At 41.8% G+C, this 21,982-nt stretch overlaps 1 protein-coding gene across 4 annotated transcripts in view; it reads left to right on the forward strand.

The window, feature by feature from the left end:
• The window catches only part of LOC134205601 (WD repeat-containing protein 44), a 36,262-nt gene extending 21,246 nt beyond the window's left edge, over positions 1-15,016 (forward strand). For 2 of the 4 annotated variants that reach the window (XM_062680984.1, XM_062680986.1), the window contains 4 exons: positions 10,156-12,228; positions 12,296-12,510; positions 13,716-13,847; positions 13,924-15,016. In XM_062680984.1, the coding sequence (XP_062536968.1) occupies positions 10,156-12,228; positions 12,296-12,510; positions 13,716-13,847; positions 13,924-14,085 (2,582 nt within the window). In that variant the 3' untranslated portion in view covers positions 14,086-15,016. The remainder of the gene's footprint in view (positions 1-10,155; positions 12,229-12,295; positions 12,511-13,715; positions 13,848-13,923) is intronic. The other 2 variants (XM_062680985.1, XM_062680987.1) reach the window with 1 other exon arrangement.
• The last annotated feature ends 6,966 nt before the right edge of the window (positions 15,017-21,982 follow it).

Consider the following 21,982-nt stretch of genomic DNA (forward strand, 5'->3'; position numbering starts at 1 on the left):
TACAAAATTGTTCGGATGATTAAAACCATCATGACGAAAGCAAGTTTAGTTAATAATACAACCGCTTGGCGGCGCTAGTGTATTGGAAATAACCTGATAGGTCAGGTATCTCAAAATATGTAATTTTTAGAATATTGCCGCCTTCTACAAAGTTGTTCGGGTGGTCAAAACCATTATGACCAACGCAGGTTTAGATTAAGATATAACCGCTTGGTGTATAAGAAATAACCTGCTAGGTTAGATATTTCGAAAACTGATTTTTTTTAATATTGCCGTATTCCACAAAGTTGTTCGGATGGTGAAAACCGTCATGATGCTAGCAAGTTTAGTTTTAAACACAATCGCTTAGCGGCGCTAGTGTATAAAAAATAAATTGATAGGTTAAATATCTCAAAATCTGGAATTTTCAGAATATTGCCGTATTCTACCAAGTAACTTGCCATAAGACGAGTTCGTACAATTCCATTTAATTCCACCACTTGGTTGTACCTTTGACAGATACTACAGTAAGACCATCTTCAGTGTCTCGTACTTGACTCGATTCGACTCAACTCGAGCGCCAACGAGTATTGCGGTTTCAAACTAAACTTCTGGTTTTGACTCCCCTTTTAAATCTTACATAATAACCAACCTAACAGATAATTCGGATAACTTTGTAGAAGATGGCCACTTTCTAACTCTAACGGATTTAGAAATATTTAACCTAACATGTTATTTCTCATATACTAGCGCCGCTATGCGTATGAATTCCAAACTAAACTAGTCTCCATCATAAATATTATGGTTAAACGAACAACGTTGTAGAAGACAAAATCTTTCTAAGTCTTATAGATCTCGAGATATCCACCTCACTAAATTATTGCATATAAGCTAGCGCCACCTAGCAGATGTGTGTCTAGCTAATCTGATAATCACAAAATGTATTAGACGATCCCCACCAGTGCGTAAATAAAGCCAAAATAGCAACCTCTATCATGATGCGAACTCGCACCGGCCGTTAGTAAACGGGTTTGGGAAATGTAAACGCAACCTTCGGTGAATAGCGAGTTGGTAAATTTGGCGACCCGCTCCAACCGTTGCCAAACCATCACACGGAAATATAGAGTAACGCATAAATAAAAAATGTGCCGCCTTCTGAAAAATTGTTCGGTTATTCATCATCAAAACCATTGTGATGGAGGTCAGTTTAGTTTGGATTTCAACTGATTGGCGGCGCTAGTGCATATGAAATAACCTGATAGGTTAGATATCTCGAAATCTGGAATTTTTAGAATATTGGCGTCTTCTACAAAGTTGTTCGGGTGGTCAAAACCATTATGACCAACGCAGGTTTAGATTAAGATATAACCGCTTGGTGGCGCTAGTGTATAAGAAATAACCTGCTAGGTTAGATATTTCGGAAAACTGAAATTTTTAGAATATTGCCGTATTCCACAAAGTTGTTCGGGTGGTGAAAACCGTCATGATACAAGCATGTTTAGTTTCAAACACAATCGCTTAGCTAGTATATAAGAAATAAACTGATAGGTTGAATATCTCAAAATCTGGAATTTTCAGAATATTGCCGTATTCTACAAAGTTACTTGCCATAAGACGAGTTCGTACAATTCCATTTAATTCCACCACTTGGTTGTACCTTTGACAGATACTTATTTTGACTTCAGTGTCTCGTACTGAACTCGATTCGACTCAACTCGAGCGCCAACGAGTATTGCGGTTTCAAACTAAACTTCTGGTTTCGACTACCCTTTTAAATCTTACATAATAACCAACCTAACAGATAATTCGGATAACTTTGTAGAAGATGGCCACTTTCTAACTCTAACGGATTTAAAAATATTTAACCTAACAGGTTATTTCTCATACACTAGCGCCGCCATGCGTATGAATTCCAAACTAAATTAGTCTCCATCATAAATGTTATGGCTACCCGAACAACTTTGTAGAAGACAAAAACTTTCTACGTCTTATAGATCTCGAGATATCCACCTCACTAAATTATTGCATATAAGCTAGCGCCACCTAGCAGATGTGTATCTAGCTAATCGGATAATCACAAAATGCATTACGCACATATTTATACTACAAAAGTTGGAGCGCGTTCTGAAAGATTTGAAAATAAATAATATTTTTTTCCTGATTTTATTTATTTCCGTGTTTGCCTCAATAGCAACCGGATATTCACCACCGGTGCGAAGCATGATTGCGCTTCAACAACCTTGATAGAAACAACCGGTGCGAGAACAAGTCCATAAATAAAATATGAATATACTAGACACTAATTTGCCTATACTAGACACTAATTTGGATACACATCGGTGGGGATCGTCTTACGCACATATTTATATTACAAAAGTTGGAGCGCGTTCTGAAATATCTGAAAATAAATAATATTTTTTTCCTGATTTTATTTATTTCCGTGTTTGCCTCAATAGCAACAAACATAGACATGATAGAAACAACCGGTGCGAGAACAAGTGCATAAATAAAATATGAACGCATTTCGTTCCTATACTAGACACTCATTTGGATACACATTGGTGGGGATCGTCTTAGTGTCCTATACATATGCGCCAATGCATCATCATCAATGACGATCGCGGCTATGTACCGCTATATCGTGCACTGTCCAATATGTGAGCACGTTTGAACATGTCAATCCATCGCGCTCCAGTTAAGTAAATCTGACTAGGCTGTTTTTGACGGTTTCGCCAAACCGTCAAAAACAGCCTAGTTAAGGGTATGCGATATCTCACATAACTTTTAAATTGATGAAAAGTAAATTATCCCAACAATTCCTATATGCAAAATTTTTAATTTATATTGATTGCTTAAATTACTTTGTGTTGAGTAATTGAAAATATTCGGCCTTGTCCAAAGGACCAGGTGAAGATGGCCTCTCACCATTATTCATCAAAGAATGCTCCGATTCACTTGCTCTACCGGCTGCACTGCTTTTCAATCGCTCAATCGTAGAGAAAACCTTCCCTTCGACTTGGAAAAGATCTTCAATAACTCCCATTCATAAATCCGGAAATGTGCACGACGTTCAGAACTATAGGGGAATCTCTATTCTCAGCTGCCTCGCCAAAGTTTTCGAAAGTATGATGCTGGATTTTATTTACCCAGCAGTTCAACACATCATAGTACCGTACAACATGGATTTATTAAGAAACGATCGACTACTACGAATCTTATGAGTTATGTGTCTATGCTAATCGATAGTATAGAAAAGCGACAACAAATCGATTCTGTGTATGTGGACTTTTCGAAGGCTTTCGATCGAGTTCCTCATCAACTTGCGGTGGAGAAACTCAGAAGAATCGGCTTCCCTGACTGGTTAGCCACTTGGATCGCTTCATACCTCGACAACCGTTATGCATCTGTGAAACTCGGGACAGTCAGATCGGTTCCTTTCCGTATTACGTCCGGAGTGCCGCAAGGAAGCCACCTTGGGCCCCTACTTTTTGTGCTTTTTGTGAACGATTTATGCAGCGAATTAAAATCTTCAAAATTAATGTATGTCGACGACTTGAAAATATTTCGAGCCGTAACGTCGCTGGTGGATTGTTGCGCGTTGCAAGCCGATGTTGATAAGCTTTCGGACTGGTGTGACAGAAATGGAATGACGGCGAATGTAAACAAATGTAACATTATCACGTTCACACGTCTGCGCTCTCCAATAATTTTCGAATACACTATGCATGACCTAACTTTGAATCGAGTCTCGCTCGTCAAAGATCTAGGTGTTTCACTGGACAGTAAACTTCGTTTTAGTGAGCTCATCTCAACCACAACAGCTAAAGCTTTTGCCATATTGGGACTTATGAAGCGCAACACCCGAGATTTCAGCGATATTTACTGTCTCAGGACGTTGTATACATCGCTGGTTCGCAGTATTCTGGAGTATGGCGTAGTCGTATGGGCACCGTATCACGCAACGCAAATAGCTAGAATCGAACATGTTCAAAAAGCTTTCATCAGATTTGCGCTACGAAGGCTTCCCTGGCGTAATAGACGTGAGCTGCCTCCATATGAGCACCGCTGTGAACTCGTGAGTCTTCCTACATTGAGGAGTAGGAGAATGCTTCTTCAGAGGCTCTTCGTATTCGACCTTCTGCAGAACAACATCGACTGTCCTTATCTCTTGGCGAAACTCCGTTTTAATGCCCCCGAAAGAACAGTAAGGAGAGCAGACTTTTTCCGACGCCCTGCACACCGTACATTGTATGGGCAAAAAAAATCCGTTTGACGTTTGTTGTGAATGTTTTAATGTTATCAGTCATTTGTATGATTTTAATTTAAGTAAACGGATGTTCAAGTCGCGTATTAGTTCTTAAGTTTTTTAGTCTGTACGATGAACAACATAGTCGAAGACTGTAAATAAATAAATAAATAAACTTGTTTTTATAATATCTCACTGTCATCAGTATTTAAAATTGTTTTAGGAAGGTGTCGGCACATAAGGCTGTGCATATCATTCCATCCCATCGAGTTGAGCATATATAGTAGATTATGCTCAACTGTTTGCGCCGGAAAATCCGTGTAAATATATCGACCATTTCAATTCAACGGTCAAAAGTACAATGAATTATACTGTCAATAGTGATTTTATGCCACATTGACCCTTAATAACGTACTTGTCGTTCCATTACGTTGGGAAAGGTAATGAACGTTTTTCTGCGTACAATAATTGCCACTAATAAAATTGAAATATGATGCTCCGTATGTGAATCGCCGGGCGTTGGTCCCTCACCTGTGGCAATGTTTTTGCCCTCTTGTATGTATATTATTTCGTATGCACTATCGTTTATTTTAATTTGTTTTGGATCAGCTTATCGCAAGTAAATGGGTCAGCTGAGTCTGTCTCAAAGTTTTACGCTTTCTTCTATGTTTGGCTTAAAGACTCCTACCATTTTTTTTTTTTTTTTTTTTTTTTTTTTTTTTTTTTTTTTATTCAATTTCAATTTAATGGACCATAATACATGTGTTTAGCAGAGATATGTCTTACTTACAGCTGCTCTTTAATCATTTTCCAATGGAGAATTTGAGAGTTTCTGAGACAATCTATCTGATAGGGGAAAATTAATGACAAAAACCCTAGAAATCAATTTAACTTATAATTAACTACATACTAGATTATCACAGTTTTGTAATTTAGGGGAAAAGATTCACGATGTGCGGGTTAGTTGATACTTCACAGGAGCGCCGGAACTTGTTTGACATCGTCTGAACAAAGTCGATAATTGTTTCAGTTTCCGCTAGTTGGTGAAGATCGTGTGTCGGAAACCACGGATTCAAGTCGAAGATCATCTTTAACAGCTTGTTTTGCTTGACTTGCAGACGTCGTAGATGAGATAGCGCACAGTTTTGCCATACAGGACAACCGTATGTAAGGACTGGTCTGAAGACGCATTTGAAGAGCAGCAGTTTATTGGCTAGTTGAAGAGACGATCTTCGGTTGATCAGTGAGTACAAAGAACGCATCAGACCATTGACTTTGCTGATGCTTTTGATTAATGTGTTTGTCAAACAGCAGCTTTTGGTCCATCGTCAGTCCCAGATATCTGACCTTGTTCTTCCACGGAATATCAATTCCGTTGACTTAACCTCCAGATGTAGGGAGACGTGTTGGAGCCCTTGTTCGTGTGAAAATTGAGTTTTCAATGCGTTCGTTTTAATGCGCCACTTCTACTGGAACTCTTCAAGCTTATTCTGTGCATGTTGCAGTTTACAGATGATAATTTGAGGATCTTCATCCGAAGCTAGGAAAGCCGTGTCGTCCGCAAAAAAAGCATATACAACTCCGTCGACCTTAAGCGTATCACTTGTAAAAATGTTGTAGAGCGTGGGGCTCAGAACCGACCCTGTGGAACGCCATATGGGATGCCGTGAGATTCTGATCTACATCCATTGATTGACACTTGGAATGACCTTGCTGCTAAAAACGACTGAATAAGCTTTAGTATGTAAAGCGGAAAGTTAGACATTTGTAGCTTGAAAACAATTGTTTCTTGCCATACTGAGTCATATAAGCTTCTTCGATACCCAGCATTATCATGTCAGTAGATTTTTCATGTAGAAACCTTGCTTAACTAGTTTAGCTATTCGAGCTAGCTGGTGGTTTGTAGAATGACCAGCTTTGAAGCCAAACTGTTCCGTAGGAATCATGTCACACGTTTCTAGATGTCGATTCAGTCGGTTCAAGATGATTCTTCCAAAAACTTTACTAAGGCAACTTAACAAACTGATGGGACGATAGCTTGTAGGAGAGTAATATCTTTGTTTGGCTTTGGGATGGCCACTACGTTTACATATTTCCCCATACCAGGAAAATACATCAACCTGATGCAAGCGTTATAGACCTTTGTCAAGTACACCAGTCCTTTTCGAGGTATTCGCTTGAGCATGATGTTCCTTATCCCATCCTGACCTGGTGCCTTTTTGGTCTTAAGCCGATGGATAATACACTTTATCTCACTGGGTTTAGTGAGAGTAGATGGTTCATTGTTTAACTCGTTGAGTCTCGCAAGCTCCTCTATCGTTTGGTTCACTTCTTCCTCTGTTCTTGGATCACTCGGGAGCGTGTTGTTATGTGCTGAAGCAAAATTTTCAGCCAGCGTTTGAGCTTTCTCTTTATCAGAAACCCTGACTTGGTCTCCAATCCGCAAAGGAGGTTGGTATTTGATGCTACTGCGTAGGTTTTTACTAATTCTCCAGAACTTCTTGCTACCGTGAGACAAGTCACGAATAGTTTTTCCGAAATTCTCGTATTTGTGAGCAGCACATTGTTCTCGTATTTGTTGGGTGAGGACGTCAACGACTCTTTTGAGGAAAGGATCTTTGGAACGGTAGAATTGTCTCCGACGAACATTCCTGAGTCGGATCAGTAGCTTTGTTTGGTTAGGAAGTTCCCGTTTTTTCGGAAAGACAGTTGCATTCGGAACTGACTCAGCTTCAGCTGCCAACAGTGCTGCTGCGAAAACGTTAATAGCCTCGTCGATTTTTTCCGTGGTGTCCAAATTATTTAGCAGAACCGAAGAAAGATCAAGTCTTCCTTTGACAATGTTTGTAAAGCGGTACCAGTCAGCACGATGATAATTTTTATATTGGTGAACTTGAAGCTGGACTGGTCTTCCTGTATCAATGGCGAATACCACTGGAAAGTGGTCTGACGAGAGTTCCTCAACCGTACGTGGTACAGACATGTTAATCTGGTTGTTTGAAAGGACCAGGTCTAGAATGGAGCGACTTCTTCCGTTTGGAGAAACTCGAGTGTAACTACCTGGATGATGTATGAGGAAGTTCGAGTTTTCATATTCCTGAAAGAGTATTTCGCCAGCTTTATTTTTCCTCGAGCAATTCCAATGACGGTGTCTAGAGTTGAAATTTCCCACTACAAAGAAGGGTTCCGTAAATCTAGTAAGTTTACGGATATCACGTTTGAATCTGTTGAGGATCGTTCGGTTTGAAGAACCGGGGAAGTAAGCTGCAATAATGCGGACAGGATTTGGACCAATTCTTATTGTTATACTAATGGCCTCAACCGCGTTGGTGTCTAGCCCATCGTCAAGAGTGAATACAATTCCTTTGCGAATAAAGATAGCAACACCACCCCCGCAATTCGCAGCATCAGTTAAACGATCCAAGCGCACCAAGGAAAAGTTATTGTGGTACATGGAAATACTCGGGTTAAGCCACGTTTCGGTTACAACTGCTATATGAATGTTGTGTTTATCGATAAATTCGAAAAATTCAGCTTCTTTGTTTCGAATGGAACGACTGTTCCAGTTCATAACGTTGATGATGTTTGCATTATCCATTGAAAACGTACTTGAACATCAGCTCCGACAGAGCGAGAAATTGCGATGCCTTCGTTTTACACGATGCCAAATGAGTGAAAAGATCGTTTGCTAAACACAAGAACTCCGAAAGCGAAAACAGATTCAAATTTTCTGTTCTCTCGTTGTCAGCAACATGTCCCATTGATTCAACAACAGCAGAAACGCCACCAACAGCAGCAGCAGCAGCAACAGAAGAGACATTACCAACAGCAGCAGCAGCAACAGGAGCTCCCCTCGCAGCATCAGAGAAAGTCCTATTATGGGTCACGTATGAAGACCGAAATGATCGGTTCGTGGTTCCAAACACATTCGACGGAAAGTTGTTGTTGAGTTTTGAGCGCGATTTCCTTTCTTCACTCATTTTGATGTAGTTCTGCCTAGCAGGGCAGCCCTTGAAGTTTGCTGTGTGGTTTTGGCTGCAATTGGCACATCGGATTTGTGTTCTGGTGAATGAGTCATCGCCTTCCTCCCGTGATGGCAACAAGCAATCTCTTGTGAGGTGTAATTCCCCGCACTTAACGCATTTAGCTTCCAGGTTGCAGTTTCGCATTCCATGCCCAAATTGCTGGCAGCGAAAACACTGAACGGCATCCGTTGTTTTTCTTGTGAAGTAGCGCCAGTTCACAATGACGTTGAAAAGGGCACGCGTTTTCTGGAGGTCTTGCAGCTTTGTTGATCCCTTGGGAAAATGTAGAACATACAGAGCAACATCTCTGTTTTTCGTCGTATGCAGTATTCTAACCTCTGATGGAACAATGTTGTTGTTTTTCAGTTCAGTTATTACCTCCTGAAGCTCGAAAAGTGGGAGACCAGCAAGAACCACTCTTATTGGCGTTTCATCGCTAGTTCCATGTGTGTAGAACTTAACGTTTTTAACTTTGAGAACGGCAACAATCCGGTTGAACTCCGCTTTTTCCTTCACTTGAAGCCGAATCCCAGATTTGATTACTTTCTGGGTGTAAGTTTTAGAATTCACTTCCGTGGACGACATCAGTTGGTTGATTTGTGCTACTGACCAGTTATACACAAATATTGGTGGGCATCGTATTTTTGCTGCTGACGGCTGCCTGAGCTCGCTCTCTTGAGGTCCCTTGGAAATTGGTTCGTCGTGCATTAGTTCTTCATAGATGTTTCCAGTTGACACACAAGGATGAATTTCATACTGATCGTTTCCATTGGCAGTGGAATCATTCATAGAGCTACTACGATTGCGTTCATGGTGCTCATTTGGGACTAACAGTTGATTGCCAACCATTCCATGAATCTCAGTTTGAGATGAGGTTAGGCGTATTTTGTTCTTGTCGTAATTTTTCCGGATAACTATGGAGGACGGCCGGTTTGGACCATTTTTCGAATTAGCGACATTCGAGGAACTGCCCGGAGTGTGTTTCCCCAGGATTGCAGATTTTATTTGTTTTTGTTTGCGAAAAAACAATCAAAATTTCACCGCCGAATGGTAGACCGAACTAGCCGATTTGACGTTTGGCGAAAAAACTCAGACTCCTACGATAAGTACTACGATACTATCCCTACAATACTATCCCTTGATCTGATATGAGGAGTGATGAAGGATCTCAAGGCCGTTCAATAGCAAAACTTTCGTATCCTCTAAATCTGAGAGTTGCCAACCGAGCTATGGAACCGCTTCCAGCATGGCTAATTGTTTCACCCCCAGGCCATTCATCCCCTCGGCACGGGTCGCCTGACACCTTGGGATTCGAAGTTTGTCGTCCATATTGTCAGTTTCAGTGTTGTACCGAGCCTGTTGATATCCCATATTGTAAAATAATGTTTAACCCTTTCCTTCCCATGGTAGCTGTAGAGCTCCATCAAATTTTGCACCTTCCAACATTCATCGATTTATTTCAACAACAAAAAGCAGTATTTGGCACAACTTTATGGTTTCATTAGACTGCAAATATAATCAATTTTGAGTAAAAATAGTGAAACTATTGAAAACAATCAAGTAACTATTGATTTACAATCAAAAACTTTTTTTTCGTTTTCCACTAATTTAAGCTATGCCAAATAACTTTTGTTCTAGCATTTTTTTCATAGATGATTCCTTCCTATTGAAATCTTTGAAAAAAGTCGTGGGAAAGAGAGGGTTAACTAAAAGTTTTTACCAAATGTAAGATTTGCAAGTTCTAGTCAATAAACATGAAGAATCTGTCGTGAGTCGTGACCGTAGGTCGATTGTGTCGCCGAGTCAAATCAAGGCTCCGATTAATAGACCATTATTTACAACAACTCAATCTATTATACTACACAAACTACAAATTGTATAATCATAAACTCATGCTCATTTTAGAAACATATTTATTTCCAGAGCCTGATGTTATAGCAAGTACTAAACTCGCGCACTCCAAAACAACTGATAGCTTAACATGTTCTGGGCCTGTAGCTCCCCCGCGGCGAAAAAAGAAAACTCGAAAATTATCGAGCAGCTCATCGGAACAGTTCAACATGAATGAGGGCTTGAAGCTGCCTCCTACAGATAGCTCTTCTCCGGAGTTAACCGTCAAGCTGCCAGCAGCACAATTAGATCGCAGCTCGGAATCTTCATTTACAGGAGTTATCGGCGGTACATACCAACCAGCTCTACCTAGTCCAGCTACCAGAGCATTGGAATCCATAACCCGGGATATCGAAAGCTCTTTCAAAGATGCTGTTGTCAATGGGAGTCCCGCAATAAGTACCACAGCAGCATGCAGCGGAGATTCTCGCAAAAATCTAACTGGATCAATGAGTCGAATATCAAACTCGCTTGGCAACAGCTCAGCCTCAGTTTACTCTAAACCTAGTCCATCGAATAGCGTTAAAAGCAATTCGGCACCTGCCCGAGTCAGTTCAATAGACCCATCGCAGGGATTGAATATTTATAAGGCAACTAAAGGGCAATACGTTGTAAAGCCAACGGATGGTGCTTTTAATAAAGCGGAGGGTCCTTCGCGAGAAGAAATTGAACGTGTCGAAAGAATAAGGCAGGAAATTATGGGAAAGACAGCTTGCACTAGGGCAAGTCTTTCGGGAACGGGTACCAATAGCTTAGGGAGTGGAATAAGATACAGCTCATCGCTTGCGAAACATATGCATCTTAAAGAGCGAAGAAAATCTGCCGGGGATGAAGATATGTTCAAACAGTTGAACATATATGTAAAAACTCGCACTGATTCTGGCAAACAGTTGACAGACATGGAAATTTTAGAGCAGATCCCAGTGAAAAATTTGGACACCGGTGAGAACTTTCCGCTGTCTGCGGTGGAGGAAAAGCTACCACAGTGCATTAATCCACTGTCGCTACATATAATGCGACTAACTAGTCATATTCCGGAATCGGATGAGGAATCCGTTGGACCTCCTCCGGGTTCGGAAGCAGCCCCTGGATATGAAGAAGATCTTGAAATCGAAGATGAAGGCGGCCGGCTCAAAAAAAGAACTGCCAAGATAAAACGATTCTTCCGGTCGACTGCAAAGAAAACCGTGGACAAGGCTAAATCGATTGCTTCGGAGGTGTCGCACGCAAGGCACAAAGAAGACGTTGCGGACATTGAGGATGTTATGAACCCCGAGCAGAATATTAAAATCAAGGCGTCAAGTACGAACAAAGGGCCATATGATTTTGCCAAACTCCAGCATGTTCAAGACCTTTCCGGGGAACACACGGGGGCTGTATGGTGTATGAAGTTCAGTTCATGTGGTCGATTGTTGGCTACGGCTGGTCAAGATCGTGTTCTCCGAATCTGGGTGTTGAAGGATGCTTTCCCGTTCTTCCAGGACATGCGCACAAAATACAATGCTGCCGATCAAAAATCTTCTCCGACGCCATCGCAGGAATCACTAGTTTCTCATCATTCGGCAGAAGAAGCGATTGCAATGGTAATGGCTGCTGAAAAATCTCCAGGGCCCTTCATGCCCAGGTCTTTCTGCACATACTCTGGTCATACATCAGACCTGCTGGACGTCTCCTGGTCGAAAAATTACTTCATCCTTTCAAGTTCTATGGATAAAACCGTACGACTGTGGCACATCTCCCGTAAAGAATGTCTTTGTTGCTTTCAGCACATTGATTTTGTCACGGCAATTGCATTTCATCCGCGAGATGATCGCTATTTCCTAAGCGGTAGTTTAGATGGGAAGTTGAGGTTGTGGAACATTCCTGATAAGAAGGTGGCTCTGTGGAATGAAGTAGACGGGCAAACTAAGTTAATAACGGCTGCAAATTTCTGCCAGAATGGCAAATTCGCCGTAGTTGGATCATATGATGGCCGGTGCTTATTCTACAATACGGATCAACTGAAGTATCACACACAAATCCATGTCCGCTCGACGAGGGGAAAGAATGCGATTGGGAGGAAAATTAGCGGAATTGAGCCTATGCCTGGTGAGTCAGATAAGGAATAGAAAGATATGCAAAGAGTATATATGCTGACGATTTTCTCAATTTGCAGGTGAAGACAAAATTCTTGTTACTTCAAACGATAGTCGAATTCGCTTGTACGATCTGAGAGATTTAAACCTGAGTTGCAAGTATAAGGGTTATTTGAACGTTTCGTCTCAGATAAAAGCATCTTTCTCGCATGACGGGAAATATATTATATCGGGATCGGAGAATCAAATGATCTACATATGGAAAACACATCATGATTATGCTAAGCTGAGTTCGGTAAGTATCTTTTAGTAAGTTTCCTATTCATATTGGACAGATGTGCTATTACAGGCAATACGTGTAACATCAAATTGCATCACAAAAAAACTCTGTAGAAAATTTGCCATTGAGTATTTTCTATTTAAAAATTGGGTAGAAGTAGTGTAGAGCACAATATTATGTCTGAAACTCGATTTATGCATACCATGCACAACATGTGACAAATTTAATTTGAAAAATGTATTGGAGGAGTTTGATCCCAATACGCTAGACATGTGTTTTCCCTACTAAGCTACGAAGAACCTTCGTCGTCCACCGCAGCTCAGCGGGTACTGTTGAAACCAAATGACCAGCATTATGCAACGTACACACCAGTCAAGCAGTTTGACGAACATTGACTCCGCCCCCCAGAAAACGCTTCGGTTGCTGCTATGTTTGAACGTGTGTGAAGTTGTTTGAACAACCATTTGACAGTTGGCGGCTCGGTTGGAAAACATTAAAACGGTTTGATTTTGGTTTGAGTTGTCGGGGGTGGAGTCAAGGTTCGCCGAACATGTTTGAGCATTTGTAGTGAAGTTGCACAAACCCGCATATATTTTCTGATGGTTGGTGCTCAAGTTGGCGCTTCGGTCGCTCGTGTGTGATATTGTTGGTCGAATAAATTGATTGTTCGTGCCGCTGTTGGTAAAACTTGATGGATGTTTGAATAAACGAGAGGTGGAGTCAATGTTGGTCAAACCGCTTGACCGTGTGTACGTTCCATTAGGCACATAGCCGAACTGAATGTAAAGCAAAATATCAGTAAGAGGAATTCTTTGTCTTGGACGCGCTCGGCACGCACACGCGTCAGTATGTCATCGGTCTTAGGGGAGGGGTCCCGAACCATCTTAAGAACCTTCCCCGGTCCCAAATACCTCTGCGTACAAATTTTCACGCCGATTGGTTCAGTAGCTTCCGAGTCTATAAGGGTCAGACAGACAGAAATTCATTTTTATGTATAAAGATTTTGATTTTTTTTCCATGGGGGTTTTCCTTGGAAAGCAACAATGTCTGTTCAATAACTCCGCAACCGGCGCAACGCAATGGCCGTTAGACCCAATTTCAATTGCGAAAATATACTATCTTTGTCCACGTCCTATTGATATGAAAATGCGCCAAGTTCCGACCTGCGTCAGGTTTGGTGCTTCCACAGTACTCACAAATAATCAAATTACAATTTTTAGGTTCGAAGAGACCGAAGTGACTTTTGGGAAGGCATCAAAGCACACAATGCGACAGTAACCTGCGCAATTTTTGCACCTCACCCGGAAGCTATTATCAAACCCGAACCAGATGATGAAATTAACGCGGACAATGTAAGCTAACTTTTTTTTTTAAATTTTAGCTTTGAATAATTACATTATCGCATGATACATGAATTCTACCTTGTAGATCTCAATTACTCAACCGGCGGATCCATTGGTCGAGCAAAGAAAGAAAGGCTGCGGTGGATACGTTCTGGTAAGTGCAGATTTTAATGGTTGTATCAAGGTGTTTATCAACAAGACCAAGCCCAAACATAGCAGTTTACCGTACACTGCTATTCTGGATTAATGAGGTGAACATTGATCAGGTAAATATTCCTGCCGAACAAAATGTTAAACTATAGAGCGGAATCAAAGGGTTGGACACATTATGATTGCACTGGTGTATGAATGATGATAATAATGATATTATGCTCTAGTTTTTATCCAATTGATATAAACTTTTTTTCTGAATACATGCATCAACACCAAATAACATTAGGGATAGGGCAGCTTGCGAACACTAAAATGGGTAGTACGATGAATCAAAACGAGAAGTGCAGTTACAGTAATTTAAAAGGCATTTTGAAGGAATCAACAGCTCTTGAACATTATTGAAATTTTTGTTAAATTTTTTTGTGTAGTGTAGTTTTGTGTTGTTCTGTGATCAGATAGTAACAGTTGTTCAATATTGAAAATGCTAAGCAATGTTATAAAAAATGCATTTTTGTGTAAATCTTCCTATATTGCTAATTTTGAGATCACATTACGCACAATTACAAATATGTTGTTTTGTTCTTCCAGCAAATTTTAGCTTGTCCTTCCCGAGTTTTAAATGGTTTAGCTGAAAGGTCATTTTTGTTGTCTTATGGGATTCATACGTTTTACATAATTTAGAATTTCAGAATAAGTGTTACCTACTAATATCGACGGTTGTTTGTCATCCCACTCCATTTTTAAATTAATCTCAATAAATAATTTGTTGATTAGCTAGCTCTGCATATTTTGGCTATTTTATGGCCCTATGTTCACTATCTTAAGTGGATGAAGCGGTAAAAATACACTCATCATTGAAATAGGTCTAGATTTGTTTTCGAGATTGGGATTTTAATTTAATGTGAACTATGTACTACTATATGGAAGTACAGAGTATATGAATCAGAAATGCTACTAACGCGTGATGTAAATGTTAGATCATTTAAAAAAGTTTACCTTATTTATTAAATGTGTATGTACATATATATTGAGTCCAAAAATTGATGTTTTTTGTCCAGAAAATATGAGAACATTCTTGTCAATTCACCCGAAGTACGTAAATAAGGTAAATTGTAGTTTTTAAGGACAAAAGAGCGGAACTGAGCGCGACAGGCCCCACATGGGAAGCAATTTTGCCTTATTTACTTTTAAAATGGTCAAGGAATTCATCTACCTTGTATCCTTGCTAAAGACAGATAATAAATGTTAGTCGGGAAATACAAAGGCGCATCATCTGTGGAAGTCGGATCTACTACGGGCTCCAGAAAAAGCGGTCATAAAAGATTCACATCTGTACTAAATGTATCGTGCACAAAACGCTAATAAGACCGGTGCTCCTCTATGACACGTGTGTCTGGGACCATCTTTGGCGGAGTGCAGAAGAACGGTGTGGTGGCAAAGGATAAACCACAAGTTCGCTCAATTCTACGGCGAACCCAGTATCCAGAAGGTTGCTGAATCTGGAAGGATACGATGGGCAGGGCATGTTGCAAGAGTACCAGGCAGCAACCCTACAAAGATGATTTTCGCTTCTGATGCGGCTGGCAAAGCCGTGATAGGAGGGGTGTGGCCGTGAACCGTGTATTGTGACGTCAACTAGTTGATTCAGTGCTATCTATTTAAATGTAAGCTAATAAAATCTAAAGCAAATCATGTACAAATAGGCCCACAAGCTCTCCAAAAAAGAATTCTCCAATCCGATAGACGACGTGGGATTAAAACCATCCTGACCCCATCTCCATCGGATTCGGAATCAGGCAATACTCCCGCCTTCACTTCAGTCTAACAACAACAACAACGGGTTTGGAACAACCTGCCAAACTAAGAACTGTTGACGATAAACGGTTTCTCTTGACCATAGCCCCCCAGGAGGTCAACCGTGTACTTCCACTTCCATGGATGGTTCCCTCGGAGGGAAATATAAGTGGAAATGTAGAGTTGGTACGAATATCCGGCACTCAGTGGCGATAGGGATCTTTTGGGTGATCCATTTGATGTCCTTCAGATTAGCGAGGATCTCCCAGTCATTGAAATCCGACTCCGAGGAAGCATTCTCATCAGTGTAGTGAATGGTTACCTTTCCTGCGGACCAATCCTCGACATCAAGCAAAAGGTGAGTAGTATCATTAGCGGGATCCCCTCTCCCTTTCTACTTGTGGGAGACATGAAGGCATCTACGGAAGCAACCACTACCCAATTCAGGTCACTTCGAACGGCTCTCTCACCGCTGTCACTAAAAGGCCTAAATGGCGGTACGATGCCACTGACTGGGAATTATTCCACTTCAAGGTTGTCCTTGGGTATTCCATTCCTCAAACAAGTATTCGACCTGGATGAGACGCGTCGAGTAGCTAGAAATGAGCTAGAAGGACGGCTCTCCGAGCGCTCACGAAGCTTTCACTTGGACACCCAAATAAAATAAGGTGATTGGAGGGGTACAAGTGAAAACACTACGAATGCCGTGCGATCATTCAGAACCCCAAAAGGAAACAGAGGGAGCAATTCCTGGACTGCGGTAACCAGGCGCAATAAACTGCTGAACTATCCCCAATGAACCATCCCTTTTCGTTTGATCTCTTGTACGCTCTGCTTCTGACGCAGTAGGAAATCTCCAGGCCCCTATGGAATAGGGTATACAAAATAGAAAAAACCTTCTTTCTGCAGGAAAAATATTTTTTATCGATCTAGCAAACCAGGCGCGGTCCAGTCAAGTTTTTGCAGAGTGGTTCTCAGCCACGTCGTTAAGATCCCCAAAGCCTGTTATTCTTCCCGCGACGTCGCCGAAAACATAAAGCCGAATGAAGATTGAAGATTTTGCTTCCATTAACACGCTTCCCACCCGAAGTATGAGACCAGCTTGTACTTTGCTGGGCTAGAATATGTACTCCCAAATGCCTTCGAATAAGGGAAACACGTTGACAGATCTGGTTTCCCTGGATGTAGCGAAGGCTTTCAACCGCACCTGGACTACGTTAGTGATCAAGCAGCTAGCGGACTGGGGTTTCTCTGGGAACATACTAGCGTTTGTACACAATTTCCGCCGGTTTTTCCGGGACTGGGATCCCACGTTGCAGTAATCTGAAAAAGTATAATTGCTCGATGAGTACTAAAACCATTTTTGGAAAAAGACATATACATCACTTATTCCGATTACGGCAGCGCAGGGGTTTGGTCTAGCAGTGACCCTGTTTTTGGCTGGCATGAATGGGGCTTCAAAGGCCTCCCCAAAAATATATACCCTTTTTTGTCTACGCGGATCCTACGCTTATGATCGTCGGGTGAACGTGTGTCCGTACCCAAGCTGTGGTTAGTGCGGTTTATAGGTGGTCTTTCTGGCTCCAGCCTCAAAATTGATGGACAGCCGGAAGGACTTGCTCAGCTCGCCAGGAACTAGCCAGCATACTATCTCCGGTTTTTAATCAGTACCTCTGCACAGCTTCCGGGCTTCTTCTTTTCACACCGGTCAAAGCCGCCTGCGTGGAAGTAGTCCTCCCATTTCGTCACCGTGTGCAGGTAACTATTTGCACACGATAGCCGGTGTCAGTCTTTCCCCAGTGGCTAGGGTCAAGTGGCATGGAGCGAAGAGCTGGTAATCCTCTATAGTCCTCTATAGATGAAAACCGCTCTATCGCGTTGCGCTTCAACAAAGGGGACAACTCGGAAGCCCTGCCAAGATCGGTTGCAGAGCTGCTCAGCACAGACTATAGTGAACATTAACATAGCTATATCAACGGGTTTATCTCAAGACAATGGGTTGGATATGGCGTCAGCGGAAACAATATCACAATATCTGACAGCCGCCCCGGACAATGCTGATTTTTTTTGCGGAAATTACTACACTATTCATTGCCGCATCCACTCCATCCGAAAAACCTATTCAGTCCCTCGCCTCGGAGAATCAATTTCGTTGTTCAGTACCTTGGCAACGAATGTTGCCTGCTGAATTTTTCTTCTTCTTTCAAGGGTGTCCATACCAAGCAGTTTACAGCGATCAGGGTAAGCTGGAAGATTCAATGGGTCACGCCAGGGCAAACTACGTAATGCCAACCGAATGAACCTCCGCTGAACACGTTCAATCCTTAGGGACCATGATACATCATTTGGCGTCCAGATAACAGAAGGATAGGTCGTACAAGCGCACAATACAGAGACTTCAAGCAATATGGATCGGTAAAGTCTTTGGCAATTTTAGCAATAAAGCCCAGCTGACGATTTGCTTTGGAGATTATCGCTGTATAATGAGAATTGAATGTCAGCTTTGGATCCAACATGACTCCTAGATCGGAAACCATCTCAACTCTTTCAAGTATCGTGTCGTCTATCCGATAATCGAACAATATTGGCTCCTTCAATCGATGGAACGTCATCACGGAACATTTCGGAACACTGATAATAAGTCGGTTCCGATGGCACCAGGCAACGAACAGATCCAGCAAACTCTGTAATCGGTGACAATCATCAGCCGATCGTATCACCAAAAAAAAATTTCAGATCGTCTGCATTAGATGATTTTGCAATCAAGTCCTAGTTTTGCAGCGACATCGTTGAAGTACTACGTGAACAACAAGGACCCCAAGTTGCTTCCCTGGGGCACACCAGAACCACTGCAGAAGGACGATAAAACGCAGGAATCAATTTTTACTCGTAGTTTTCTTCCAGTTAGGTAAGAGCTCAACCATGATGCAAATTTAGTGGAGATACCGAGACGAAAAAGTTTGATCATCAGCATGATATGTTCGATATTATCAAAGGCTGCTTTCAAGTCGGTGTAGATAACATCTACTTGAGCCTTGTGACCGATCTTCCTGGCATAAAACCGTGCTGATCGGTTGAGATGTAGTTCTTCGATTTACTAAGAATCACCTCACTGACGATTATTTCCAATAGCTTGGACGCAGCTGATAAGCTAGTTATCCCCCTGTAGTTTCTGACTTCCTTTCTGTCACCATTTTTGAAGACAGGAAACATATAGGATTGCTTCCAAATCTCCGGAAAGATGCCATCATCAAGTGAGCGGGAGAAAATAGAAGCGAGAGGCTCGGCGAAAACAGTGGAGTAGCGACAAAATATAACAGATGGAATCCCATCTGGACCCGGAGACAGAGAGCTTTTCAACTTTTTAGCAGCAGCGATGACCATTGTCGGGGTGACCACGAATGTTGTTAGGCTAATCAAGTCCAATGGAACGTCTAACGAGGCGTATGCAGCTTCGGCGTCGGTGGCAGAGCTTTGATTGAATACGGATTCAAAAAATCTTGCAAAGAGTTCACAACATTCCGCAGATGTTTTCGCTTCAGCGTTGTCATATACCACATTCTTTGGAATAGATGAGTTTTTCCTTTTACTGTTGACGAACTTCCAAAAGCTTTTGGGATTACGCTTGAGATTGGTTTGCACTCTCATTACGTGGGCCTTATACAAATCCGAATTCAAGCTGCGGTAAGCATTACTAGCACATTGGAAACGAAGTTTGCTCTCCAGAGACCGTTGCGGACGATGCTTTCGTTGACTGGTATTTCTTTCGCGTTTCAGCTTTCTAAGTAACGAGGTACTCCAAGCAGGTGACTTTGGGGGCCGCTGAGCAGGAACATTGGCTTGCAACCATTGTTGAACGATAAAACAGAATTTACTCGCCATTTCGTTAACATTCTGACTCGCATTTAAACAATCCCAATCGATATTTTGAAGATCACTGCAGAGTAACTCATAATCTACCTTACCAAAATCCAGGCCTGGCTTATCGTCTGTACCGTGCGAGTAATCAGTCGGGAATTCACGTCGCGCTGGGATAGATATTTCCAACGGAGGATGATGCGTATCAACGGGCAACAAAGCAACTACAGCAGGGTTGACGTTTGGTTTATAATTATCGGAACAGAACACAAGGTCCAGTGTACGATCTGATTGATTACGATGGTAATTAATCTGGGTCATATTCATGAAATCCATTCCGTCCAGCAGTGCAGCACTTGATGCAGGAACAGACAAAGTGTCAGCAATCAGCACGTTATCATCAGCATACTGAATCCACTGTAGACGGGGCTGGTTATAATCCCCGCAAATCAGCACATGGTCATCAAAGGAAGCAATGTCGCACAGTTCACGGACGGAGGCTACATGTTCGTCAAACAGTTCCACATTGTGGCTACGATCAGGCGGAATATAGACGGCACCAACCAATAGATGACGACACCCAATGGTGATATCAGCAAATACCTGCTCAATTCTTTCACCAAAACATGTGCGGACTTGCACACAGGAATAACGATGATTAACTGCTATCAGGACTCCGCCGAAACTTGTCTTGTTGCTGTTTATACGATTTCGGTAACAGCGAAACACACTGAATGACGATCCGAAAATTTGCAGAGAACCGATGCAATCGTTTAATCCGGTCTCGGTCAGTATTATGACGTCGTAGACAATCCGCCACAGCCAGAAACAAATCGTTGATTTTCGTCCTCAGTCCCCTCACGTTCTGGTAGTAGATGAATACACGGTCAGCTTGGGAGGTAGGCGTCTGCAATATAGCACGGTTGAGTGTGTGGGGAGAAGAATTAAAAAACGAATACTCGCCTGTGATGGGAACCCTGGGGATCCCACCGTCCGCATAGCGCATTAAAACTGACCTGACCTGAAGATCCTTTAAAAAATCACTCAAGGCGCAGCCGAGGTTGAACAGGTGTGGTCTTGAACGATGCTGGGTCATTAGGCCGAACGGTCATTAGATCGAATGGCCGTTAGGCCGAATGAGAACTGGGGAGTGAGAAGTGAGTAGTGCGCAATGAGGAAGAAGTAGAAAGGAAGAAGGAAAAAGGAGGAAGAAGTAAGAAGGGAGAAGGAAGAAGGAAGACGGAAGAAGGAATAAGCAAGAAGGAAGAAGCAAGAAGGAAGAAGGAAGAAGAAAGAAGGAAAAAGGAAGAAGGAAGAAGAAAAAAGGAATAATGAAGAAGGAAGAACGAAGAAGGAAGAAGAAAGAAGGGAGAAGGAAGAAGCAAGAACGGAGAATGAAGAAGCAAGAAGGAAGAAGGAAGAAGAAAGATGGAAGAAGAAATAAGGAAGAAAGAAGAAGGAAGAAGGAAAAAGGAAGATGGAAAAAGGAAGAAGGAAAACGGAAGAAGGGAGAAAAAAGAAGGGAGAAAAAAGAAGGTAGAAGAAAGAAGGAAGAAAGAAGAAGGAAGAAAGAAGAAGGAAGAAGGAACAAGGAAGAAGAAAGAAAGAAGGAAGAAGGAAAAAGGAAGAAAGAAGGAAGAAGGAATAAGGAAGAAGCAATAAGGAAGAAGGAAGAATTAAGAAGGAAGAAGGAAGATGTAAGAAAGAAGAAGGAAGAAGGAAGAAGGAAGTAGGAAGTAGGAAGAAGGAAAAAGGAAGAAGGAAGAAGGGAGAAAGGAGAAGGAACAAAGAAGAGGGAAGAGGGCAGAAGGAAGAAGGAAGAAAGAAGAAGGAAGAGGGAAATAAGAAAAAAGAAGAAGGAAGAAGGATGGATGAGGAGGAAGAAGGAAGAAGGAAGAAGAAAGAAGAAATAATAAAGGAAGAAGGAAGGAAGAAGGAAAAAGGAAGAAAGAAGGAAGAAGGAAGAAAACGGAAGAAAGAAGAAACTATAAAAAGAAGGAGGAAGAAAGAAGGTAGAACGAAGAGGGAAGAAGAAAAAAGGAAGAAGAAAGAAGGAAGAAGGAAAAAAGAAGAAGAAAGAAGGAAAAAGGAAGAAGGAAGAAGAAATAAGGAAGATGCATGAAGGGAGAAGGAAGCAGGGATAAGGTGAAGAGAGAACTTCTCATTTTTCACTTCTTGCTTCTTTCTGCAAATTCGTCCTAATGGCCATTCGACATAATGACCGTTCGGCCTAATGCCCATTCGGCCTAATGACCGTTCGGCCTAATGTCCATTCGGCCTAATGACCGTTCGGCCTAATGTCCATTCGGCCTAATGACATTACTTGTACAAACCACAAC

Source organism: Armigeres subalbatus, chromosome 1 (genome assembly GCF_024139115.2).
Source record: "Armigeres subalbatus isolate Guangzhou_Male chromosome 1, GZ_Asu_2, whole genome shotgun sequence".
Classification (NCBI taxonomy): domain Eukaryota; kingdom Metazoa; phylum Arthropoda; class Insecta; order Diptera; family Culicidae; genus Armigeres; species Armigeres subalbatus.